At 39.1% G+C, this 27998-nt stretch overlaps 1 protein-coding gene across 1 annotated transcript; it reads left to right on the top strand.

Moving 5' to 3' along the window:
- The first annotated feature begins 15 nt into the window (after positions 1-15).
- LOC148077532 (liprin-alpha-3-like) lies at positions 16-27944 on the top strand. Its single transcript, XM_087794181.1, has 32 exons — positions 16-190; positions 7415-8118; positions 11591-11692; positions 12018-12182; positions 13642-13716; positions 13795-13854; positions 14037-14165; positions 15702-15794; positions 15956-16008; positions 17334-17427; positions 17514-17648; positions 18162-18245; positions 18317-18448; positions 18522-18584; positions 18655-18731; positions 18884-19067; positions 19906-20099; positions 20163-20403; positions 20470-20609; positions 20669-20817; positions 21453-21549; positions 21839-21920; positions 21990-22190; positions 22264-22326; positions 22682-22708; positions 23730-23905; positions 24828-24925; positions 25026-25201; positions 25276-25344; positions 25605-25767; positions 26870-26938; positions 27016-27944. The coding sequence occupies exons 2-31, from the start codon at positions 7783-7785 to the stop codon at positions 26920-26922; spliced, it is 3711 nt and encodes a 1236-aa protein (XP_087650307.1). The 5' UTR covers positions 16-190; positions 7415-7782; the 3' UTR covers positions 26923-26938; positions 27016-27944.
- Positions 27945-27998: the final 54 nt, after the last annotated feature.

Here is a 27998-nt window from a genome sequence, read left to right as displayed (position 1 = left end):
GTCAGTGGGAAGGTGGTGGACCGTCTCCCCCCCCACGTCCCCCCCTCCTTCCTCGACGTTTACATGTGGAAAAGCGAGACGGGGAAGGAAGAAGAAAAAAAAGAGAAAAAATCAGGGGTTCAGTCCGGCGCCAACAGATGGATGTGTAGCTGGGGGTGGATCGGATCCGTCGGAAGAAGCGATGACTGGGGTAAGGATGCTGGTCCACGCCGCCCCGTGATCGCAACCCACTTTCCTCCGGATGCTCGGGGAAGGATGGAGAGGATGTGTTTGTCGCGCCTCGTACATGTTTTGTACGGTTAACATATATATATATATACAGCTCGTCAGTGTCAGGCTTTTTTTTTTTTTTTTTTTTTTTAGTAGGCAGGTGTGCACGATGGATTGAGGACGCGCACGCTCGCTCCCGCTCCATCTACAGTAAGTGACAGTTGGAGAAAAAGAGAATGATCGTCTCTCTCTCCCGGGTTTGCTTTTTTTTTTGCACGGGCGACTGCACTTTAGGATAGCGACGTGTGCCAGAAATACGCGGCCTTTTTTGTGTAAAAATGTGTGGTTTTCACAGCAAGGGCGGGGGTGTCGGGGGGAGGGAGGGAGGGATGGATGGAGGGAGGATGGGAGGAAGGATGGGGGGGTACCCTCGTCATCTTCTTCCTGTCTGCCGTTAATTGTCATTTTTTTTAAATAAAAGATGGAGTCAGAATAAACAGAATTGCCTCCCATATGCACCCAGAGAAGAGTGGTGGTGGTGATGGGAGGTGGTGGGGGGGGGGGGGGTCTATAGATGGTCGTCATGTCATCCTCGTCATCCTAAGTGGATGCCAGTGGAATGGAGGAGAAGAAGGGAAGAGAAAAAAAAAGCGCTGCTTTCATTCCTTCTTTCCCAGCTGCCGACAATCACTTATCGATTCCAATGATGCGTTTCTTGCCCAGAGGGGCTGGAAGGAGGGGGCAGTTTTATGGTATTAGAGGTGGTGGTGGGGGGGGGGGGGGGGTGTCCGTTGTTATTAGTGCCGAGATTTTGCTCTGCTTTTATATAGAAATGCCATCCAAACATGCGTGCATTGTTCCCACAGGGGAAGGTGTTTTCACACATCGGCCCCATAACACTGATGGCAGGGATGTAGTTCCCATTGTGGAGAGACACCAACTCCCCCCCCCCCCCCAGCCCTCGTCTGCACACCCTGTGCTGTGTGTTCTTCCTCTATGTAAACCCCTGAGATGTTTTTTTTGTTTTTTTTTACTCAGACACTGTGACTGAGATGATGAGTGTGAAGGAGAGGATGGTGATAATTGTGATGACCACGATGTAGGCCATCATAACAAACACGTTGACGTGCAGAGAAGATGATGCCGTGAAGCTTGTGTGGCTTTGACACAACTTTAACATCATGAGAAATATGTGAAACAGACAAAATTATGTTTTAACTCAAAATTATGGAGCTTACAAACATGTATCCTATACGGTGAAAAACGGCAACACCCTTTATCAAGATGATCTTTATCACTTGTCTGCTACATTTTATCATATAGTAAGAATACTCAAAGTTTATGGGAAATAAGGATAGACTTGTTCTTTTCACACACAATAGTTTGTAGTTGGGCTAGCTTACTTATTAACTTAATATCAAACGTGCACGTCATCCTTGGTACGTTTACCCTCCCTACAACCTAAGTTTTCTCTTTGAGGAGGTCCTTGGAGCTACAGTAGTCGTGGTTGATTTGGATGAAGTGGTCCACAGTTGGTGTTTACCCATGAACCCTTGCACTTCAGATTTAAGTTAGCATTTTCGAATTTCTGCTTCCGTAATGGTTTGGCCGAGTATAATAGTTTCGCTGAGTTAATAAGAAGTGTTTTCCATTTGTGGTTTGGAAGTTCTATTGAGAATTAGATGTTTCTGGTTTGACTTGACCTGTAGTTTTAAACACCTAAACTGACACCCGGACACTAATGAGACCCGACAGTGTGGAGACCAATGCAAGACCAAACCAGTCTGAAAAAAGACTTTTTGAGACTATAATCAAGACTTTCATGAGTTGAAGAGCTTTATATTGGTTTCAACTGCCACGTTTCAAAGTTACGTTCTTTTCTTTCAGAAACATCAATTCAAAAGCATTGCATTACCTGTGAGTGAGCTCAATGTAAATGCGTTTGACTGTTTGATGTGAAATTATGTCGGAAATGTTGACAAGAACGTGCCCAGGAAGTTGAATGTTTATATTTTTTAGCGTCCCCTTGATTTAATTAGTTCATCGTTGTCAGTACAGGATAAACACAATTACAGTATTCACACGAGCATGCGCACTGGCCTCTCTAACTCTGTCATCAGCCAGACAGAAACAATCGATCACAGTTTAGATCGCACTACAGTATTCACAAACCTGAATTGACGATGTTTTGACGAATGTGGCGAATCAGGCTCAAAAATATAACTATTGAAAAAACAAAAAACTAAAATAAATCTGTTTTATAGTGATCAGCGACCGTTTTATGCAAGTTTGTTAATTTACAAAACACAACTTTAAAAGCGATTAAAAGATATGACGAACTATTAACTGAACCAGTATCTTTATTATAACATTTTAAGTACTTAATGACGTCAAATATAAGAATGTAAAATAGTATTTTATTTAATTATTCATTCAACAACATGCAACTTGTAATGCTGATATATCAAACCATCATCATTCTCTCATAATAACAGTTAAACAAACACACACAGGATCACATTTGTTCAACAAACAAAGTTTATTTTATATAAATTAATAGATCACCTTCTTGTATCTTATTCAAATTTACTGTAAATTAATTAAAGTATACAGACGTGTTCTGCACACATTTAATTTAACTTTCAGTAAAATGTATTTTTTAAACATTAAATTCTGGTGATTTAAATCATTTAAATCGAGGTTTGAATATGAAATAATTAGATAATTCAAGATCGCTAGAAGAAATATAGTGTCAGTGATCAAAACCATCATAAACCTCCCTCACGTCATTAAACATTTTATATAAAGGTCATTGTTTTGTTTGTAATGATTCCAATGTTGGTTTGGTTAGTATCACGTCTGTTATAATTATTAAACGCATTATTGTTGATCTAATTCCACACATACACCAACATCAGCACTGACACACAGTGAGAACAAAACATCATTCATTGTCACAATAATGTCTAAACAAATTATTTCTTGTAGCTTTAAATTGCTTGCAAAACGGTCGCCTGACCGTGTAAAACAACATTTTACTTTACATTAAAACCTCGTCAGTTTGTCAACACTGTAGTGCGATATGAACTGTGATCGACCGTCTCTGCCTTGTTGCTGATGGAGTTAGAGAGGCCAGTGCGCATGCTCGTGTGAATACTGTAATTGTGTTAATCCTGTACTGAAAAAAAAAAAACACATTGATTCCATAGAACACTGACAGCGAGATGAAAGAAAGTGGTTTCAAGACGAGAACCACGCTCGAGAAGTCTAGGACATCTTTGTGATCACCGCGCCTCTTTAGATCTTAGGCATATTCTTTGGCCTCTCAACATTATAATATTAACAGTTTGGTTGTCTAACATAATAATTCATTGTATTTTAGCCAGCTTGATGCATCCATTAGTAAAAAATATAAAGAGATTTCAATGAATCAATGATGATTTCTTGCTCACACAGTAGCTTGACATATTTCGGATGGGTTGTGGATGAGATTTTCAGAACTTGCTCTTCTGTCCCACTGACCTTTATTCAATTTATATTTATTAAATTTGAAAAAGCCAACAGAAATAATCAAACTTTAAGGCTTAAATGAATATAGGACAATAATATTTGAGTAAAATGCCAGTATGAGTTTATTTGAGTGATTTAAGTAAGTAAGTAAGTAAGTAATTTGAATTTATGAGCGCTTTTCCAGACCAGGGTCACAAAGCGCTTAAACAATCAAAACAATACTCAATAAAATATATACTTTTAAGGTCAAGATAATACTGAGAACAACACAGGAGTTCCAGTTGTCATCTTATTGTAACATTTGACTTATGCAACAAGGAGATATTGCTGTATTTAAATGAGGGAGAAACACAGAAATATGTATCGGTAGAATGTAGTTTAATTGTGTGTTGGCTGTTGTCGCAACTGTTGGATAAATGTGGAATATGCAGAGTAATCCAGGCAGAAATGAAATGCGAAAAACTCCAGACACTGAGATTAAAGGCTGGGAGCGCCTTAGTACAACCTGACAGCGTTTCTCCTCTGTGCAGCCCCCCGAAAAATGTGAAAGGTTTAATACACTGGAGTGTTCTACTTATCGCTTTACTCTCTTTACACATACACACAGTGGCAAAGACAGGGAGAGAGAGAAGAGAAACGCGAGACCCTCAAGCTCACTGACCTCACAGCTGACGCCCAAACAAGATGAACATTTGCCTTTTGCCTAAAAACGAATTAGCATTCATGCTCAGCCATGCTTGGGCGAAGATTATAACCTAAATCTCTGCGAATAAGACTTTGCTTTGACAGTTAAACCAAAAGAGGGGGGGGGGAGAAACATCCAAAAGTTTCCAAATGATGCAACAATAAACATAAAAATACAGCCCATGTGGAATAAACATACTTGACAAGGATAGAACCTGAGTCTGACATTAAATATGGTGAAATATCCACTCATATCCACTCAGACTATTGTTGAATTCTTTCATTTTTGTGTCGTCTTATAGTTTTTACTATGATTCATCTTGTACAGAAAAATAAAAACCTACATTAAATCACAGTTGCATTGAACCTCAGATTTCATTAATTTGTTAATATGTTAAATTAAACTTGTGAATGTCAACTAAAAATGAAGAAATTTGGACTAAACTCCAGTAGGAAATGATTTGTTCCAGCTCTGAAACAAAGACAACAGGTAGAGTTAGAAGAGATTGAAGTCTTTCTCTGACAACCCATGTTTGGAGCTAGTCCTCATCTTCGAGTTTGAATGATTGACACTCCGGATTTAAGAACAAGTTCAATCTATGTAGCAACATTTCACTCATTTTACCAGAGACAGCTAATACAATTTCTTTCCCTGCATCCCTTTTCCTGACCTACATTTTGTCTGAGTGACTTGTAGCTACTTAAAAGATCAACTCAATGAGAAACATCATTGAAGAACAAGAATGGAAGTGATTGTCGTACAATCTGAAAGTTACCTTTGAAAATCTGATTTTACTTCTGGCGGCACATACTTTGTCAATTTGTCCTCATCTGATGCTGAGTAGCTTTTAAAGTCACTGTCAGCAATATTTGAAAAATTAACAAAACAGAATTTTATCCAATGATTCCTGCCGTCTCATCATCTTTTTATGGTTTGATGTAATTCGCCATCATCAATAAATGACTCCCATACTGTATATTTAAGAGGACCCCGGTGGGAGTTCCTGGTTTTATTTGCCATTTAAATAAGTGCTCTTGAAAGAAATGTAGCCAACTGCAGTTCAGTTTTGCATCAGTGATAATCCATCAGCAGGGAAGGAAGGAAGTTTTTTTAGTGAGACACACAGTGAGGATGCCAAGTGTGGGAGCCAGCTCACCAGCATGAGCAGCTAATTCCGAGCTGTATCAGCACTCCAATTACCAGCTCGCAGCCCCCATTTTCCTGGACGTCCATATAATAATAAAGACCCCTGGCAGCCTTTGCTTTCACAAACACAAGGCCAGTTTGTGCTCAATATGTTTGATTCACAAAACGCTCCGTTGCGGTCGGATGAAGAAATTCTTTATTGTGCTGCCAGTCTCTGTGGCATAAAGACGTTAGCACGGAGCACTAAATCAGTCCAAACCACTTAGAAATATAAAAGGCAGGACAAGCCCCTGAGTATTGTCGACTAGACAGCGGAGAATATCGGAAGGTAGAGAAACACTCTCCAATAATGGTGATCGAGTCAATCTAAACCAAGTTGCATCCTCGGTCAAACTGAAGTTCAAACTGCATTGGAGATTTTTTAGCTTGTGAGAGAAAGAAGGATTGAATCTGCGACCTCTTCCTCTACGTGGTAACATCACTGATCCAGAACCAACGTAATCACATGAGGCATCCAGTGCACATGTGGGAACAAAAAAATGTTTCTATTGACAATAAAGACTACAGCAGCGTTGACCAAACACATTTGCATTATGTTAACGAAGAACTTTTTTTTTATACTACTTTTAATATATTGTTAAAAAAAGTAACCCTTTCACATCTGACATTATAATAACAATCTATAGCACAAATATGATACATTTCAGTAAACTCTGGAATGTATCATAGTGTTTGAGCATCCTCCAATAATTTTACAGATAAATAGTGCAAGTTTTGATTAAAAATACTATGCAATTTTACTTACAATTAAAATGAATGTCACCTCTGAAACCTCATTGCTTGATCAATCACAGCAGAGTTGGCGCAGTGAAGGATTTTATCTCCAGAAAAACAGTGTTTTCAGTGGGCGGGGCTGAAGCACATTTTCTAATGTAAATATTTCAGTTAAAAGAGAGTTTTGTACAAACAGACACATACTGAGGAGTAAAATAAAGGTTCGAGATCTATTTAAAACACTTAAATCAACACATTAGCTGTCCTTTTAAAATTTCAGAAATAAAAAATGAAAGTCTTTGCTGTGATGATTATTTTGTCAGGGAACATTAACAAAAAGGAGTCGGGGAAAGTCCAAATAGATCATCAAATCATAATAGATCAATAAAAGAACAATAATCGAGGGAAATCCGTCATACCAGGCAGAACACTAAAACGAGCTGAAGCCGGTCTATGGCAAATCCAGCGTATACGAAGTGAGGTTGATTGACAGTTTGACGGAAGCCGTGTGCCGTCAGGAGGCCTCGCCACACACCATCTGGAAACGCCCCATGTCAGTTTATGACAGACGAGGGGAAACAAGGAACAAGACAGGAAATGGCTTCACGAAACAAAATGTCACTGGAGGGGATCGTGACAGTTTTGACAATATTCATCGTTTTGGTTTCTTTCCCTGTAAACAAGCTCCATACTTCAGAATTCGCAGCATGTTTGCCCTCTTAGGGAAGTTAAACTTCCAAGTTTGAACTCAGCTTCAGTAAATTATATGTTGACAAGAGCTCTGAGTCCAAAATAAACCGCACAATGTTTCAGTTATCCGTACAATATCTCCACAAAGCCGGGAAAGATTGAACATAGAGGTTTGAATGTGGAACATTTCGGATCAGTTCCTTGTGAGACGTTGTGTTTTACAGCTTTAAGCAGTTCATAATTCACTCTCTTGAGTCATACACACAGAGAAATACACACCGTCTGATGTTAAAGACAGCAAGGAGTCTTGTTATGATCCCGATTGATCGGACCTCCATGTTTGTTTACGTCAAACTTCACCAAGAGTTTGCTCTGATGTGCATCTCTTCTCTTTTTCAGCTTCTACCTCCAGCGCCGTGAGAATCTACACCTCATAGGAGCTTCATCCTTCCAACAACCTCCTTCCCCAACACCTCCTTCTCACCTTCTACCAACATCCTCGGAAACATTTTTATCTTATTCCGCAGCGTTAAGATCTTCAGGATGTTCTTAGGATTATAATAAACGACATTGGTAATTAGTGACATAGTTACATGAAGATGAATTGGTTATAAAAAAAATATATATAATATATATTTTTCAGCGAAAGAAAATGTAAAAAATATATTTTTGCATCACGGTTGAAGATTCGTTTAAAAACGTAGGGTTAGTCATTTTGCACACAAGCTGCTTTCACATCTGAAGTCAAAGACAAAAGCTGCGGTCTCATGATGATGTGCGAGGTCATGCCCACCATATCAGAGGATGGGCGGAGTGGCACCGGCGGAGGTCCAGCGTCTCCGGCGGGCACAGGCGTGGGGGGAACCGGGGGAGCCATGGGAGGAGGAGGCTTCAGCGGGAGGGATCCCAGAGGCGGAGGGGATGAAGGCGGCAGCACGGGCAACCTGGAGTCCCTCATGGTCAACATGCTGACGGAGAGGGAGCGGCTGCTGGAGAACCTGAGGGAGACCCAGGACAGTCTGGGGACCGCCCAGCTCCGACTCCGAGAGCTCAGCCACGAGAAGGAGTCGCTCTCCAGACAGCTGTCAATCGCACTACCACAGGTAGACTTCATGATTCTATCTTAGACTCAATATCCACATATTGAAAGAGAATAAACGTCTACTTGCTTCAATGGAACGCCCTATTTTATTGATAAATATAGTTCACTCGGAGATCTTCTATCAACAGAGCCATCTTTTCTCTGTCCACCTAAATACTGTCGCTAATGGCTACAATAAATATAACTTTTTAAGTAAACAAGATTAAAAAAAAAGTATATATATTTGATAAAAGGATGGTATAAATGCTCTCTGTCCTTTGTATTGGGGCGATATTGGACCTACTTATAGCATGTTCAAGATAGTTACACATGAATATCTCAAGATATACAAATATCTTTTACAAGTGGTTTGAAAGAAATTCAATTGGACTGTGTAGGAAGATGTTTCACCTCTCATCTGAAAAGTTGAATTTGACTCGCTTTCGAACCCATTGGGAAAAAATGACCGGGGTTAATAAGAACCTTCAACGATACAAATATTTTGAGTTACCAATTTTATAAAATATCTTGATATAAGAATATCACAAGAGACGAATATCAAGTGATATGAACATTACGAGATAGGAATATCACTAGATACAATTATTTCAGTAATATCTTTAGACCTGAATATCTTCATATACGAAATATCTCCTGGTCAAATATCGCATGTACATATATTTAAAAAAAATATGAATATCTTGAGATATGAATATCTTTAGATGCTAATATCATACGATACAAATATTGAAAAATACATGCATGTATTGAATATCTTATGACATGTATGTCTTCAGATACGAATATCTCCTGGTATGAATATCACAAGTACAAATATGAATATCGTGAGATCTTTAGATACTTATATCACAAGATACAAATATTTTGTCACGTCTTGTGACATGTATCTCTTCAGATACGAATATCATGAGATATTAATATCACAAGAGAATATGACAAGACAAAGCTATCTCAGGTTTAGAATATCAAAAAATGGGAATATCTCAAGAACATTTACAGTCATGTGACCTCCAGGGCTTTGTAAAAACCTCTTTAAATTGTACATTTGTGAAAACACTGCTAAATCCAACGTTGTGATCTTTACACACACTAGGACATTATGAGAGGAGAGGTGCAAGGATGGATGAGAAGCGTTATTGACATGAAGACTTTTCACTTTTGTACAATTTATACCTTAAAACCTTGCAAGAGTCGCTACATTATTTAAGATGAGTAGACTTTCTGAAACTGCTCAGAGTCCAACCGTACAGGTGAAGCCCACATACACTCAGAGATCTACACAGGATCAATTCCAAATGATCCATTTCACAGCAAAATAACTAGGTTGGTAGGAAATGTATTTATATATGAACACATTAGATAATAAACACTGTATTTGACGGATGTGATGGTTCCTTACTGGAAACGCCAAGTACAATTTGGAAGAACTAATTCCAGTCAAACGATGTCCTGGTGGGGTTAAAAGAGGTCACAATCACTCTTGTGTTGTCACAATGACATAATGCATTCAGTCATACTTGTAACTAAGTGCCACGTTGGATTCATCACCAGTGAAGAAACGTTTATTTGATGTGTGAAGGATTTCAAAAAAGGACTTGTATAAATTATAATATAAAAAAGGAGGCTATGCTAAAGGATTAAAATCATAATAAAATATAAATTCTATATATTTTTTATTAAAGTTTTATTTAAAAAATACAAAATGTTGCAAAAAATGCATACAATATTAATTGTTATCTGTGGAAAAGACATGTGCATATGTGCAACGATTTACAACAACTTTCAGTGTAATACATTTATACAAATGAAGGTTCTAATTATAATACTAAAGAAATGAAACTAAAGAAAATAGTTTAAAAAAATATGAGTGCTTTAGATAAGGGCAACTAAATTATGTAGAAAAAAAGATACATAAAAGAATATCTACATATATATATATTTATATATATACTATATATATAAAAATATATATATACATATATATGTGTATATATTTATAATATATAATAATATAATTCATAATATATAATTTAAAAAAATAATATATATATATATATATATATATATATATAAATATATATATATATATATATATATTAAAACTATTATACTAATATATATAGTAAGTTTTGGATGATGATAAATGGGCTCTGCTGAGAGCCTCTCCTCGTGAGAACAGTGTTGCTCCTCACTGTTATCAGAGTCTGAATGTGTTTGTCTAAGTGTGTGTCATCATGAAGTGATCTCATGAGACAGTAAGCCTTTGCAGTGACAAGTCGAGACGCTTAGAAAGTGAATGTTAAATAGTCCCTCCTCTGCAACTCCACAGATACCCCTTTATGTTCATATTTCCAGTCTGTCTGCCACAAATCCACCATTTTTTGACACACGAAGATGATGCTTAATGTTCTGTTTAAGAGGAAATTAATGTTAGCTTAACTGAATTCTAGTTTCTTAGAATTGTTTTGTATTCAGCCTTATTTAAACAATTGAGTAGAAGACAAGACAATTTTAACAGAGCTATTAATAAGGTCAGTGTGACAGTTAAAAACAGATCATGTACAGTTTGAAATATTATATTATTCTGTATTGTGTTCTCTATAATAAGCCTGTGTATTAAAAAAATATAATTCTAAGTTTATATACTGAATACAATCAATTTTTTTTATAAAATTGAAATTAAAATATTTATATTTTCAAATAAACTACAAATTTTTGCATTTAAAACAAATATTTTCAGCAGGGAATAGGACACCAAAACCAATATAAGTGAAATCTGTGTTGAATTTTTGGACTGGTTACTATTTATGTCAGAACCGGTGTCACTTTGACGTGAATTAATACTATGCAATAGTCAAGTGAAAAGTCAAACATTCTTCTTCTATCCATCCAAACAACTTTGTTGTGAATATAATAATAGAGATCATTCTACAGTGGCTTAAACAACACTTATTATTCATTTCCTGAATCCATTGAGAAATATTTCTTAAGAATTCAACAGCTAAGAATCACTGTTTTTCCGACATGAACATATGCATAATCCTTAATAACGACAAGGCCCAAAGCCAATGGACCCACTGTGTTACCATCTGTACTGAGCTTCCTTGGTTCACTTGTGGCTGCACAGTATTCATCATATATAGTGTTTATTCTTTTAAAACCTTTTTTTTATGGCAACATTTTTAACATCAATCAATGTTATATTTGGGGCAAGAAACAGGCTATAGAAGAGTCGCATATGACCCTTGACCCTTGAACCTACTCAGGTGTTGCAGTACGTTTGTGTGCGTGTCTCAGGTGTGGCAGTACGTGTGTGCGTGTCTCAGGTGTGGCAGTACGTTTGTGTACGTGTGCATGTGTGTGCTTATCTATCCCCCGATCTCTCCTGGGTTATTCCTGTCCTTTTCAACCCGCCTCTTGATGAGCCACTTTATTTGTACGGGCCCCTCAATGCTGCTCATGCCTTTCCGCAGGAGTTCGCCGTGTTGACTAAAGAGCTCAACGTTTGCCGCGAGCAGCTCCTGGAGAGGGAGGAGGAGATTGCCGAGCTCAAGGCGGAGAGGAACAACACACGTGTAAGATGTTTAGCAGCCATTTTGCTTATTAGCACTGTAACAGCCTCTGTGTTATCTTCCTCACCATTATGGCTGAGTGGGTGTGAAGATTATTCTTTCTACTCCTCTTTTCTTCGTGACTTTCTTCGTGACTTCTTTTGTCCACATTGACTTCTTATCTCTCCCACTCATTCTTCATCCCTTTTTTTTCTCTCTCTCTCTCTTGAAAACATCACGATGACCCCCTTCAAACTCTTCACCGCCTTTACCTTGGGCTCCTTCTGTCTCCTCTTTCTTCTTCTGGTTCTCTCTGACCGTCTACCTGCCTCCCCTCCCTCCCTTGTAGCTGCTGCTGGAGCACCTGGAGTGTCTGGTGTCTCGACACGAGCGCAGTCTGAGGATGACTGTGGTGAAGAGACAAACCCAATCCCCGGCGGGTGTTTCCAGCGAGGTGGAGGTCCTCAAGGCCCTCAAGTCTCTTTTTGAGCACCACAAGGCCCTCGACGAGAAGGTGGGTGGAGCCAGAAACAGATATGATCCATCTCTTCTACAGCTTCTTTTTGTACTGCAGGTCCCATAATGAACTGAATTGAATATATGGTAGTAGAATAGTTCTTGTAGCAAAAGGAAAAATTCTACTTAAAATTAGAAATGGTCAGTTTTAATTTTTTTATAAATATATTTGACACTTCTTGTTTCATAAAATCATTATAAAAACATCTGAATTTCTGTGAGCCACACAAATGCAACGACAGACAGAATAAAAAGACATATGAAACACCACTTCAAACAGATCTGTTGTAGTTGCAGCATATGACCAAACAGAGATGATATCCTGTTTTTATTTGTGCAACTTGAGCAGGAACTAGTTCATTTTTTAAGCGTCAAAACTTTAGTTTCTGTCACATTTTTGTTGTTCAATCTTGACGTGAAGTGTAAAAGGAACTTATAATATGGTCATCTAGATAATTATCAACTGTTATACATATTATATACTATATAATACTTGACAATTAAACAGGGTCACATGTTTTTATTCAGGAATTATTTGCAGCTCACTAGATCAAGTGTCAAACTCAAGGGACCATCTAATGGTTGAAAAAAAAATAATTAAATTAGGTGGATTCCTTTTTTTTCTGTGACCAATATAGAAACCGGTTTAAAGACAAACTATTATAAAGTAATTTAGAGATAATTAAAATGGACAGAGCTTCCAAGAAAGAAGGTTCCCCAATCAAACTCATACTTCCTGTCACAGCTTTGTATAAAACTATATTTTACTCGACCCAAAATGCCCAAAATGCCCCTTGTGTGATTGATTTTGGACATCCCTGAACTAGATTTTTAATAATGCTAAAAAATATTGTATTTGTTCCTTCAGCATGTTCTAACACACACACACTTATAGTAGCTGCAAATTAAACTACGGTGGCCCAGAATAACCAAAACACATTTAAATGTGCTCGATAAACTAACAATCCAATATAACTATTTACAATTTTCACTAATAAAAAACACACCTAGAAGTCAGAAAATAGATACCATGTTGCAAGAAGTGATGAAGAGGGTCTCAGTTTCAAGTTCATGAATGAAACGTGCAGAAAAAAGATGGATATAAACAAACATTAGTTCATTGGTCGTCAATACAGCAAGGCCATCATGATTCTATTACAATTGTGGGTGTTTTACTTAAGAATAAATCTGCAATAGACCCTCATCTTTCAATTATTAGTTATGTAAGGTCGTAGCAGTATTTTATTTTCTATGGAGTTCTTATCACTTACATGTAATTCACAGTGTCAAGATAATGTGTAGCTGGTTTGATAACACATTTAGTGCTGGAGGGAGAAAACTACTTAATTTGTTGTTGTTATTGAAAAGGTGCAAAGATATTCCTGACAAGTTTACTAGTTAATGTGGTATTGGATGTTGATTATTGATAAACTTCCTGTATGATTCTCGTCCCGCAGGTCAGGGAGCGACTTCGCGTGGCCCTCGAGCGAGTGTCCTTGTTGGAAGATCAACTGGCAGCGTCTTCTCAAGAGGTAGAGCGATGACTGAGAAGTCCAGTCTTCCAGTTAAGATCAACCTAAATCACCTCCTGATGTTGTCTGTCTCCGCAGGTAATCTCTTTAAGAGACCAAATTAAAAGACGTCAACAAGGGGTGGACGGCGGGAAAGATGTAAGGGAGGGTTTTGTGGATGTTTGTTCCAGTTGTTTTTGTTTCTGTGTTAGCGGCGAGTAGATGAATGGGTCCCACTGTGTGTTTTTCTTTACTTTACTCCTCACCTCGATCACGTTCTTGACACGCTCCACCTGCCGTCGCTCTAACTTGTTATTCCTTCGACACCATTGTCAATGCAGCGACTTCCCAACGGTCCCTCGTCCGGCCTGGAGGACAGCGAGCTGGAGAGGCAGAGGGAGGGAGAGATCGAGCGACAGAGAGCTGAACTCTCGCAGCTGAGGGAGAGACTGGCGCTCATGTGTCGGCAGGTCAGTGTGTTTGGAGGCTTTCTAGCTTCACTTTCTGACATTGTTTGCCCTTCCCGCTTAAACTGATATTAATTACAATAAACATTCTTATTTGTGTAAAGTAAACATCATACTGGAAGACATGTACATATGTAGTTTCATGACAAAAGCCAGATGGAAGTTAGATAAAGAGCCTTCGGAACACCTTGCACTAAGAGAAAATAGGATATCAAGGATCAAACTATGTTATTATCTTATAATATAATATAAATACAATGTATTTTTAAAATAAACCCTCAATAAACTTTAGGAACTTTGGGAAAAAATATAAATATATGGAGGTTTTTCAGGAAAGAGAAGACAAATATATGTATATTTTTTAAAGACAAAAAAGCATTCCTTTATACATTATATTATTCAATAAAAAGTTCAATTTATAGTTGTGGGAAGAAAATAATGGCGCACAACATTATAAAGTTTGACTTATTCTAAAGTTTGAACTAGAATAGACAGCAGAGCTTTTACCTGGTGAAGTTTAGTTTTAATCTGACATGAGGGCCACATTATTACACAAAAAATAAATCAGAATGTTACATTTTCTTTATTTTATGTTTTAAAATTGCTTGGTTAAAACCGTTTGTTCAGTCTTAAATTATTAAACTTTTACTCCCTTACAAGCTAGTTCTAAAATATCCATGACTCGAGCAATAAATGAAGGTTTTTATTGAACATCTGAAGTTAAATGTTCTCATAAGTTACCAGCAAGACAGTGAAGATTGAAACCCCATTAAGAAGGCAAAGTAACATAATCTCAACAACATTCATAGCGTCTTTACTGGCTCTGGTGAGGTTTCACGATACAATGTCGTCATTCTTAGAACAGTTAAAGATTATAGAGCAGGGAGCGCCATCTGGTGGGTTTTGAAAATGTTGCAAAAGTGGACAATGTTTCATAAAAACCTCATCAGTCCATCTATAAAAAAAACGGACGCTCTGTGATTTTACAGGTAAAGTATGAACCTGGATGCAGTATTTAAAACGTGGAGTGAATAAGTGTCTTTAATATTCATGTTTATAAAATAACTGTTTTAATGTTTTTATTTAAAAAATGTAACAACAGCAATAGAGTACACTATAACGACTGTCAACACCCTTTGTTTCTTTCTGTGCAATATGACTTAAATATATGTGTGGCTTTGAGGGAAACTCTGACAAAATCAGCCAAATTTTCTTTCCTACCTATTGAAAGTAGAAGACAGACATTCCAGTTCAACTTGACAAAACTGCTCCATCTACCCCATCGTGTGGTCACATTGATAACTACAGCTTGGCTGGAAACAATACCTTTTTACATGTATTAAATTAAGTGTCTTTGAGCTTTCTGTCATCATTCTATACCATTTAATTTAATCCGTTTGTAAAGAGAAAAATGTAAACCAGATGTTATTCTGAGGTTTTGTTTCCTCCATCAACAAAGAGACTTGCAGTGGTCACACGTATGTGCTGGACTTCCCCTCGCTCAGGTTCACTCTCCGTCCTCCTTCTGTGTTGCATCAGGTCGGGGAAATAGAGGAACAGCTTGCAGCCGCCAGGAGGGAGGTGACGAAGTCAGAGGAGGCCAATCAGAAGCTCCAAAGGGAAGTGAAAGAGGTCTGTTGGTCCGATCTGTCTCTTCCTGGCCGAGACCCTGAGCTCTCTAAACAGGCCTCCATGTTTACAGATTCTTAGTGAAGCTGTGTTGTCTTAAACTCATTGTCTGCACACATTCACAACACTGTAGCGATGCTCAAGAAGTTGTCTGTGTCCTCTAGGCTCTGTGTCAGAGGGAGGACATGGAGGAGCGCATCACCACTCTCGAGCGCAGGTAAACCTTTCTGTCTTGAAGCTATTTTGGATTTTCCTCTCTTCGACAGTTCTTGGTGCACCTGCTGTTGTTTACTCAACACCCTGACCATATGTTCTACCTACAAGCACGCAGACCTGTCAGCTTTTAGTTATGATGCTCGTGCTTCACACACAAGATTCAGCATGAAAGCTGCACGGTTAGAGAAGAACACAAACAGATGCTACAGTTTAAATAACCACCATGTTTACTTTCTTGATTAGAAACAACTTGTTAGTTCTGCATGTGTCATGTGACTGTAAAATGATTGAATCTAATAAAACCATAAAAAAAATTATATATCACAGTATATTTCACTTGAATATTTATATGTTGATCATTATTTGTTATTATTATTATTATTAATAATAAAACATATAATCATTAGTTCTTTATTGTCAATTCTGCAATACTCGTAACACCCACGAGTTTGAAATGACTTTACTTAAAGAACCAACGTTTACATTAAATAGAAATTAATGACCAGGGGGAAACAAAAAAAATGCCAAAAAATAAACAACATCATGGGAATCCAGTTTTGCAAAATTGAAATTAATCTGTAACTTTCATAGTAAGTAAGTAAGTAAGAAATGTATATTTATATAGCACTTTTCCAGACCAGGGTCACAAAGCGCTTAAACAATCAAAACAATACTCAATAAAATATATACTTAAAAGGTCAAGATAACATAGTAGTAAATATGTGGGTTTTTTGCCTCAGGATTTTGTGGTTAAAAATAATCATGTTATTTAATGTTGTGAAAATAAAGAAATAAATAAAGTGAGTGTACCATATTTATGTGTTTCTTTAAAACAGATAAAGTACATGAAAGGAAGTCTTAATACTCATCAAAATGGCTTTCAATGACATATAAAATTTAAAATAGACAATTTTGAACTGTAATATATAAGATGTAAATATTAACAGCTGGACTGACACCTGCCTCAATTGATCCTTGTCTGTTTTGACCTTTGTATTATCTTGGGGTCAAGGTGAACCAATTGCCCAGAAACAAAGTTTTTATGGTATCCCTTGTGTTGTCTTTGGGTCAAGATGAACGATCTTGCTGGTCTTAAAATATATATATGCAGCGGTGGAGGTCGTTCAACATGACCCAGAGACAACACAAACACTTTTGTTTTCGGGCCTTATGGAATATAAGAAATCACCAAAATATTCATATTAAATGTTTGTAAAAAAAAAAATGTGAATGTGACACAGTATCAGAATTCAAAGGCCGATTGAGATCAAATCCAAAAACTGTTTGGTTCATTTTCTGGCCTTGCCATACATGTGTTGCTCACAGGTACCTCAGCGCTCAGAGGGAGGCCACGTCTCTCCATGACATCAAAGACAAGCTGGAGAACGAGCTGGCCAGCAAGGAATCCCTGCACAGACAAGTGAGAGCTGCGTGAACATCCCGTCACCTTTAGCATCTTTTCTCACTGTAGCAGTCGTCGTGGTTAAACTTTCATTGTTTGTCCAGAGTGAGGAGAAGAACCGACAACTGCAGGAGCGACTGGATGAGGCCAAACAGAAGCTGCAGCAGACCCTGCAGAGAGCCGAGACTCTGCCCGAGATCGAGGCACAACTCGCCCAGAGAGTCGCCGCCCTCAACAAGGTACTTCATCTTACCTCGACTTTTTTCACTTCCTGTTTGTAGTCACATGTGACTCCCTAGACCTATCAGCCGACAACTTGGTCAGTAAAATATTCGCATCCTCCTCTAAATATTTTTTAATAATCTCAATGTTGTTACATTTGTCAAGATATATTTCTCATGATATTATGGCGAGTACAGTAATTATAATAAATACATATTTTCACCCGATTCACCCTCTGTCATACCATTGAATGGGCGCATGTCCTCATATTATCATCCATTCATATGGGCCAGTAGGGCCCTATTCTACCTACTAAAAAAAAAATATTGTCTCGAGCGGGTTGTGATCCCGCGTCCCTGGGGGCAAAAAAAACCCATGGCTGATGGGCAAAAAAAATACCATGGCCGATGCGCTATACACTGAGCTTAACCCTAAGCCTGACCCTAACCCTAACCCTAGGGTCTTTAACCCTAACCCTAACCCTAACCCTAACCCTAAACCTATTCATAAAGATGTGCTTTTCTTTAAAGGCAGAAGAACGCCACGGTAACTTCGAGGAGCGACTACGACAAATGGAAGCTCAGCTGGAGGAGAAGAACCAGGAGCTCCAGAGGGTAACAAAGATGACTAATATCCCAAATGATGGTCTTTGGAAAGTCTCTGCAATGACATCCATTGGTTCCAGGCCAGGCAGCGGGAAAAGATGAACGATGAACACAACAAACGCTTGTCAGACACTGTAGACAAACTGCTGTCTGAGTCCAACGAGAGACTCCAGCTGCACCTGAAAGAGAGGATGGCAGCACTAGAGGAGAAGGTGAGAACACCAGAATGATTATCTATCAAAATGAAGAATACAACGTTTATTTTTGACTATGTTTTTGTTGTAGAATGCTCTTTCTGAGGAGCTGTCCAATATGAAGAAAATACAAGACGACCTTCTCGCTAATAAGGTTTGTTAATATACATCAATTATTTCCTGTCAAAACTGAGTTCTTACAGTTGTTGCTTGTTTTTTTCCAGGAGCAGCTCCTTGCTGAGCTGGAGCGGATCCAACTGGAGCTGGATCAGCTAAGAGGTCGACCAGGTTCCTATTCCCGGTGAGGAAAATTCCACCTTAAAACTTTTTTAATCTGATGGCCTCTAGTCTGATTCACCAATCTGTCAAGCATGTATGATAAGAAATAGAGGCTATTGATGAGATTTGTCTCTGTGAAGACTTTTCAAGCGTTAAATGTAAATGTCTTCGCAGGGCGGGAAGCGTCAGCTCACTTCCCTCCACCCTCTTTCGACGCTCTCTCCCGGGAAGTGCCTCTGAGCTGCGGTATCCACAGGGTGGTGGTTCACTTCCAGCTGGATACAGCAACTCCTCCGGGAGCGTGGTGGTCAGGCGGACCCACCGCGGACGCTGGGGATCATCTAGAGATGATAACAAGGTATAAAAGATAGATAGTTCTGGTTTTCATTGCTGTAGGCATAACATTGAGTTGATTTGTTTTTAATTTAGTCGTGATGATGAGACCAGGCCTGATCAACATCAGTCCAAAAGATTACTGTTCTGATCTGGCTCATGTGATGATGAAAATGAGGATGATGATGGCTATAATGATGATGAGGATGATGATGATGATGATGATGATGATGATGATGATGATGATAATGATGCCTAGGATGATGAGGATGATGACATGAAGATGATGGTGAGGATGATGATGAAGGTGAAAAGGATGGTGAAGATGATGATGATGATGATGATGATGATGATGATGATTATAGTGAAGAAAGGGATGATGAGGATTATGTTAAGAAGAATGAAGATGGTAATAGTTATAATGATTATAATGATGACGATGATGATGACAGTTATGGTGAATATGATGATGCAGATGACGAAGATGATGATGGTGACAATGATGATATGGATGAGGATGATGATGATGAGAATAAGGGTGATGATTATATGTTGACGATGATGATGATGGTGATAATTGTAATGATTATAAGGATGACAGCGATTATGATTATGATTAAGATTATGCTGATGATGATGGTGAAGAAAGGGATGATGAAGATTATGTTAAGGAGAATGAAGATGGTAATAGTTATAATGATTATAATGATGACGATGATGATGACAGTTATGGTGAATATGATGATGATGATGGTAAAAATGATGAAGATAATGATGATGTTGATGATGACAAGGACCATGATGTGGTCCTTGTCATCCTTCCTAATGGTTCTTATTGCTTTTTCATCTTTCTTTCCTCCAAGTACGGGGATTGGGACAGCGGCACGATGATGGGCCCGGGGTATGACGGTGGAGTGGAGGGCGGCTGCTCTGATGATGAGGACGACAGGGAGACTCTGTTCGGGTCGGACCTGCTCTCCCCCAGCGGGCAGACTGATGTACAGACTTTGGCCATAATGCTGCAGGAGCAGCTGGAGGCCATCAACAAAGAGATTAAGTGAGTCTGAATGTTTTAATATTTGGGGGCGAGAGGAAGCATTTTAACCTTGTTTTGTCTCAGGCTCATTCAGGAAGAAAAGGAAAGCACAGAGTTGAGGGCGGAGGAGATCGAGAGTCGGGTCAGCAGCGTCGCCCTCGATGCCTCTCACCCTCCCTCCTCCCTGGGAGGACGGGACAGTATGGGCCGGGGCTACATGACGCCCTCCATCACCTCCTCCACTCTGGCATCTCCCTCTCCGCCCAGTTCTGGACATTCCACCCCAAGACTGCCCCATTCTCCGGCTCGGGAGAATGACCGTCAGGTACCGCTGCGACATTGGAAGGGTAGGAATCCCCGCGTCACTCATCCATTGCTCTCCCATCTACAGAACAGCAAAGAGGGCGAGGAATGTCGAGCGCTCGCCCTGATCGACTCCACGCCGCCGCCTGTTCCTCGAGCTCTACGCCTGGACAGGATGACGCACACTCATCCTGGAGCCGGTCTGGACGATCACCGGGAATTCCGCAGGTAGACCCGTAGATCTTCGGCGGAGCTGTATCCATAATTATAACACCCGGTGTGCTCAGTCTCTCCGCTGACGGGGCCATCACTGCCAGCCAGGATTCTCTCCACAAAGCCAGCAAGAAGAAAAGCATCAAGTCGTCTATCGGACGTCTCTTTGGGAAGAAAGAGAAAGGGAGGATGGGAGCTCCTGGTCGTGAATCTGCATCACTGGGTCAGTCTTCAACTTCCAATTTTCTTAGCAGTGGCGGCTCCAGAGATTCCAGTAGTCGCATCAGACCACCCTCAGTATGAAAGTATATACAACCACATTAACAAACAAATACTATTCAACAGAAGGGCTAAAGATATGAGATACATAATTAATGCAAAGCTAATAGACTCGTTCCTTGAGCAGAGTTATTATAAGAGTTAACAGAGATGTTATTCTATGTGAATCTTTGCATCCTTTTTCCTTTCTATCCTTTTCTTTGCATTATTTCTTTTTGGTCTATGTTCTTTATATTTGCACTTTGTCATCCCTCGCACTCGTATCTAGAAACCCAATTTCCCGAAGGATATCTCCAGAGGGATTAATACAGTCAATCTATCTATCTACATGAGTCTACCAATGTAAACCTATGTAAATTATATTACACACAACATGAAAAATACTATTCAAAACATGACATTAAAGTAATCATTTAAATAATTATTTAAATATAAAAAATGTCAGACGTTTCTCTGGTGTGTTGGGTGGTTGTTATGGCTATTATAGCGCCACCTAGTGACTCCCTGGCGCTGCCACTGGTTCTTATTGTGTCCAAAAAAAAAGCCTCAAAAGATACTGACCTTATGTTCAAATCATAGCCTCCACACCCTCAGATGACCTCGGGTCCGCAGATCCTTTAGGCCTGGCTAAAATGGGGACCGGAACTGTGGAAAAAGACCGTCGGAGCAAAAAGAAGTGAGATTGTTCTTCCCACGTTTTCTATTTAAATGAGATTATAAGTTGTTAAAGCAGTTTTGATTCTCCAGTTGAGCAAACTGTTTGGAGCTTAACCCTTGTGCTATTTCAGGGTAAAGGTGACCCAAACCTAAACAATACAATGGTTCTTAATTTATCCCTTGTGTTATACCTTGATAAAACAATTACATTTGTTTTTGGGCCTTTGGGTCACCTTGACCCTGAGATAACACAAGGGTTCAACAACAATTAACTTAACTGACTGATGAAATTGTTGTCTTCACGTTAGACACGACCTGCTGGAGGAAGCTTGTCGCCAAGGCCTGCCGTTTGCTTCATGGGACGGTCCAACTGTGGTGACATGGCTTGAGGTATTGAATCCATTGGACGCAACAATCCAAACATGAATCCGTGGGATGACTATGGGATGTCTGTTGCAGCTGTGGGTCGGGATGCCGGCCTGGTACGTGGCGGCGTGCCGTGCCAACGTGAAGAGCGGCGCCATCATGGCCAACCTGTCGGACACAGAGATCCAGAGAGAGATCGGCATCAGCAACCCTCTGCACAGGCTCAAGCTCCGTCTGGCCATCCAGGAAATGGTGTCGCTCACCAGCCCGTCTGCCCCGGCAAGCACACGATCGGTATGTTATCGCTTTAACTTAAACCCAATGAAGATCGATGTCAAATAACAATCCAAGGTCTCTGTCTTCGCAGTCAACTAGTAATATCTGGATGACACACGCTGAGATGGAGTCGCTCAGTGCCGCCCCCAAACCTGTAAGACACTATTTCAGATTAATTTGAACAAGAATTTTAGCCAATAAGTCAGATGTTTGAATAAGAACAAACATGTTGTTTTTGATTCTCTGACATTCATGAGCATTTTGTGTTTCTTTGTCTCTGATCAGGCATGTGTGACAACACCTTTCCTGACTATTCCTTTTTTGATGTGTATTTTTCCAACTAATTCTCACTCACTAACCAGACTTTTCCTCTTTCTTCCTTCCCTCTTCCTCCCTCAATCTTTCCTTATCTGCTATTGTACCATAACACACACACAAACACGCACACCCAAACACACACTTTTCCTCTTGATGCCTTTCCTATCACCTTTCTTTTCTCAAACTACAAGGAGGTGAAAGAGTTCAGCTGGGACCAGGTACGTTTAGTTCTCTTTGCTTTAGTCATCATTTAGAGATAACTTTATTTTTAAATATTGATTTTATCTGTCTTGATAAACTCCAGAGGGTATGATTATAGTCATTATTATCTAAAGGAAAACCTTCCAACTGGATAACAAAAGTCGAAAGATTGAGATTAAAACAACAAAATGTGTTCATAACAAGTCAGAATCTCAACACAAAATGGAAATTCAAAATATCCTACATCATCCTTAGACAGATACAAGAGAAATATGACATTATTCCTGAATTAGTTTTAGGAGAAAACAAAGAAATAATCCCAAATTTTCAATCAGAAAAGTACTAAAGAGCAGGAAAGAAAACGTCCAATACATCTGTCATATTGCCGTCACTCAAAAGTTCCTGACACCCCAAAAAATATGTGTCTAGATCTGCCCCTGAATACAACTGTTGATGACCAATAAAATGCATGAACGTTCTGGCATTTGTTATGTTTTGTTGATAAGATACAGAACTCAAGAGCAGAACAGGAAGTGGTCCGTTCACAATAAGAGTAAATAGGCTCAACACACAAATGGAAAGCATTCAGTAGCTTCATACTTGGGGTTTATACAGCGATACAGTGATGATTTTCTGTAAGAAACCAGGGAATAAGTTGGTGTTTATAAGTACAATTTGGCCTCAACAGGGAAACCCTGATCTCTGTATTTTAAATCTAAATCTATCCATCTCTTGTTTTTAACTGAAAAACTTGATTTTATTCAAATACTTTAACAAGATACAGCTGGTTCCTCGAGTTGTTAAAACCCTGAAGGAGTTGTAGTTCCAGGGCAGCCATTTTGCCTGTTGTCGAAGTAAGGGTAACGTCACAATACCTGAACAAGAAATATAAACAGTTTACATATTCTGGTGCACTGGAGATAGATTTGATGTGGTCTCCATAAGAAAATTCTAGGATTTGTTTAGGTTGTCCATGATGCAAGACATTTTAAAACATCAAGGGTAAAATAATTTTGACTATTATTATTTTCCTGACAGATCTTAGCCTATGGCGACATGAATCATGAGTGGGTAGGAAACGAGTGGCTGCCCAGTCTGGGACTGCCTCAGTACCGCTCCTACTTCATGGAGTCTCTTGTGGACGCCCGGATGCTCGATCACCTGACCAAGAAAGAATTGAGGGGCCAACTGAAGATGGTGGACAGTTTCCATAGGTTTGTCATCTATTATTTATATACATACATATTGTGCTAATATTTACTCGGTTCATACATGTCAACACGGTTTCATAAAAAACTTTGATATACATTTTTTATTGAAGAGAAATTCATGGATTCGAACACATGACCTGAAAAACATATTTATACCACAGAAGACCAGATAATTTCAAACATAATGCATGTATTTAAATAAATGTTTTATGTCATAAAAAATGTCCACAATCAGTTTTTTAATAATGATTTTAATTTAGTGTTGAACTGATAATATTATTTCATTTAATTATTTTCAATCACATCTTGATTTGACATTTGATATTTTCATCCACAGTAAATTCTTTTCACAATCTCATGCTTCGAACAATACGCAATCATGTCAAACACAACATAAAACATAGGTACATTTGTAGAGTTTTTTTAACTTTAGTCAACCAAACAGTTTCATCCGTGTTCAAATACTTTCAGTGAAATTAAACAATTTTCTGGTGAAATCAAAATATTCACGTAAGAACTTTTGAATGAGAAAACTCTTGGTACGTCAATGTTTATTCGTCAAGTTTATTGGTTTATTCGTCCTGGTTTATTTAAGTGACATCTGTTGTCTCTGATGTCACTTATATAAACAGTTTATTTGCAATAGACTGAACATGCACGCACAAGACTGTGGATGGGAAATTAATCTGGATTTTCACATACTTCTATTAAAATAAATAATGAATCATGTCTCGAAATATATTGGTCAGCACGCACTCTCTTGTCATGTCTTGGTTTCAAGACTTTTAGGGCAGAAGAAACTTCTGAGTTTTTATTATATTATTATAATATTCATGTAATGGAGCAAACATAAAGGCATTGGTTTCTTAGAAAGACCATTTTATAATTTAAAAATGTGTTTCTAAACTGATACTGCTGTGAACAGGGTGAGCCTTCACTACGGGATCATGTGCTTGAAGCGTCTGAACTACGACAGGAAGGAGCTGGAGAGGAGAAGGGATGATAGTCAACACCATAACCAAGGTAAAGGCAACTTCATGTACCAACATTGAAAAAAAACAATAGTACATTTTTTTTTTGAAATACAGTAAGGACCATCTGTGTGTGTGTTTCTTCTCCACAGACGTCATGGTTTGGTCAAACGAGCGAGTCATGTGTTGGGTACAATCTATCGGCCTGAAGGAGTTCGCAGACAACCTCTTGGAAAGTGGAGTTCACGGGTCGCTCCTGGCTCTGGACGACACCTTCGACTACACTGACCTGGCCCTTCTTCTTCAGATACCAAATCAGAACACACAGGTTCATAAACAATAAGTCACATTAGTGACCAAGTCTAAAGTTTCATCTTCCGCATGTGTGTCTTCTGTCTGCAGGCGAGGCAGCTTCTAGAGAAAGAATACAACACTCTCATCTCCATGGGAACAGAGCGAAGGCCAGATGAGGTACGATGTGACTGTTATTGTAAAATTGAAGATTATTACAAGATGTCCTTGGTTTTTTTTTATTCAACTGAACAATTATAGTGACTGTGTGTGTGGTAACATGGCACATTGTCCTGTTTCTCTTCAGCTAAAGCGATCACATTGACTTGTGTTGATAATGACGGAGCTTGTAAAGCACACGTGTCAAACACACCCTTCTTAGCACCTGCAAATCACACTGCACTGGTTTTAAACCTCTTCTTGTCTCACTGTCTCTGCAGGACGGCACAAAAACATTTACACGGTCGCCATCATGGAGGAAGATGTTCAGGGAGAAGGATCTTCGCAGTGTGACCTCTGACTCCTCAGAAACTCTACCTGCCAACTTCCGTGCCTCTGCAATCTCAACTCCCTCTGTTACATTAAGAAAAGTTCAGAGTGAAGGTAAGGACGGATGGATGGATGGATGGATAGATTAATGCATGGATGGATAAATGGATGAATTGGTGGTTAAATGGATTGATACATAGATGGATAATAAATTGATCGATGGATGTATTGATTAATGCATGGATGGATGGATGGATGGATGGATGGATAGAGAAACCAACAGACAGACAGATGGATGGTGCTATGGATTGACAGACAAATAGATGAATGGATGGATGGACAGAGAGACAGGTGGATGGTTAAATGGATGGATGAAAGAACCGACGGATGAATACATGGATGAATGAATGGATGATGGATGGACGGACGTAAGGACAAGCAGATGGATGGTTCACAGGATGGATGTTCGACATGCAGACAGATGGATGGTTTGATGGATGTACAGATGGAGGGATGAATTGGAAAATGGATGGAAAGATGGACAAAATAATGGTTCATGGAAGGATAGATGGATCTATTAACAGATGGATAGTTCAAGGGTTTGAAGGAAGTACAGACAGATGGATGGATAAGTGGATGGATGGAAGAACTGACAAAATAATGGATGGATGGATAAATATATAAATGGATAATGGATGGATGGATGGATGGATGGATGGATGGATGGATGGATGGATGGATGGATGGATGGATGGATGGATGGATGGATGGATGGATGGATGGATGGATGGATGGATGGATGGATGGATGGATGGATGGATGGATGGATGGATGGATGGATGGATGGATGGATGGATGGATGGATGGATGGATGGATGGATGGATGGATGGATGGATGGGTGGATGAATGGATGGATGGATGGGTGGATGGATGGATGGATGGATGGATGGATGGATGGATGGATGGATGGATGGATGGATGGATGGATGGATGGATGGATGGATGGATGGATGGATGGATGGATGGATGGATGGATGGATGGATGGATGGATGGATGGATGGATGGATGGATGGATGGATGGATGGATGGATGGATGGATGGATGGATGGATGGATGGATGGATGGATGGATGGATGGATGGATGGATGGATGGATGGATGGATGGATGGACGGACGGATGGATGGATGGATAATAAAATACACATTTGTTTCAGTTAACTCTGGTCCAAGAGGCGAGTCTGCGTCAGTGAGGACGTATTCCTGCTAAAAGAAAAGCACACAAGGTGACAATAACTTTAATAGTCAGTGTCGTCGATGTCACTCCAGCTAATGCTAACATGTTCTCTGCTCTGTGTCCAAGACTCCTGAACCCAACAATCATCTCTGGAGAACAAAAAAAAAAAAGAATTTCAAGATGAAAATCTACGAAGATGATCAACTTTAGAAAATATTTTATTCAAAAGCGTGAATGGATTGGAATGCTAAACCAATGCGTGAGTGTCTGTTAGTTCATTCCACTCCCTCCAACAACACACATGTCAAAAAAAAAAACACACACACACACACACACAAGCAAACAAAGCGACCCATAAATGTGGCATGACTGTATGAATCTGTAGAAAGTGACTTGTCATGACTCCATCTTCTGTTGTGTGAGACGGCATTACTGACTCTGAGAATCAAGGGCGGTACGTCCCGAGGCCGGTCCGGTGCCGCGGCATCACCGAACACTTGTGGAGGTTCTACGACGGGCGACCAGGATGTTTTATGTTATGAAGCCATAAAAGACACGAGATGCACAAATGTGAATAAGACGTGCTTCATCTTTAAAGTGGGACATCAACGTGGAGCATTTGTGTTAAACTGCATGCCAAAATCAACCATTTTAGAGTGAACGTCATGACATTGATCATCTACCGATGTGATAGCTCGCGTAAGGACTTTGTACAATGTGTGTACTTTATTTTTATCATTTTTTTATGATAACTTCTATTGTATGTATGTATGTACAGTATGTATGTGTGTATTAAATGATGTTCATTTCATACTTAGTTCTAAGACTGATGGTAATTTTCATTTGGCAAAAAAAAGAAAAAAAAAGAAAATCTGTTTAAAATTATGAACGTTTAAGATATGCTACTTGTATGTGTACATTGAAAAAAATTGTCTTATGATTGAAATTCCTATTACTGGAGAGTAGTGCTGATCATTGAATATCATATGAGAACAATAATGATGATGATTGTAAAAGCTGTAATTAAAAAGAATACCTGTTAATTATCAACTCAATGTTATTTGCTTTCACTGACTTCCGTGCTGCCTTTGACACCATCACTGCATCCA

This window comes from Callionymus lyra, chromosome 6, assembly GCF_982586985.1.
Source record: "Callionymus lyra chromosome 6, fCalLyr1.hap1.1, whole genome shotgun sequence".
Taxonomy (NCBI): domain Eukaryota; kingdom Metazoa; phylum Chordata; class Actinopteri; order Syngnathiformes; family Callionymidae; genus Callionymus; species Callionymus lyra.
The sequence above is the reverse complement of the archived record's forward strand: the minus strand, read 5'-3'. Positions and strand labels throughout refer to the sequence as shown.

Coding starts and splice junctions, on each gene's coding strand:
- LOC148077532 (XM_087794181.1), top strand. CDS start 7,783: ATGATGATGTGCGAGGTCATGCCCACCATATCAGAGGATGGGCGGAGT. Junction 22,191..22,263: donor CCCCGGCAAGCACACGATCG/GTATGTTATCGC, acceptor CTGTCTTCGCAG/TCAACTAGTAATATCTGGAT. Junction 25,345..25,604: donor CAGAGCGAAGGCCAGATGAG/GTACGATGTGAC, acceptor CTGTCTCTGCAG/GACGGCACAAAAACATTTAC.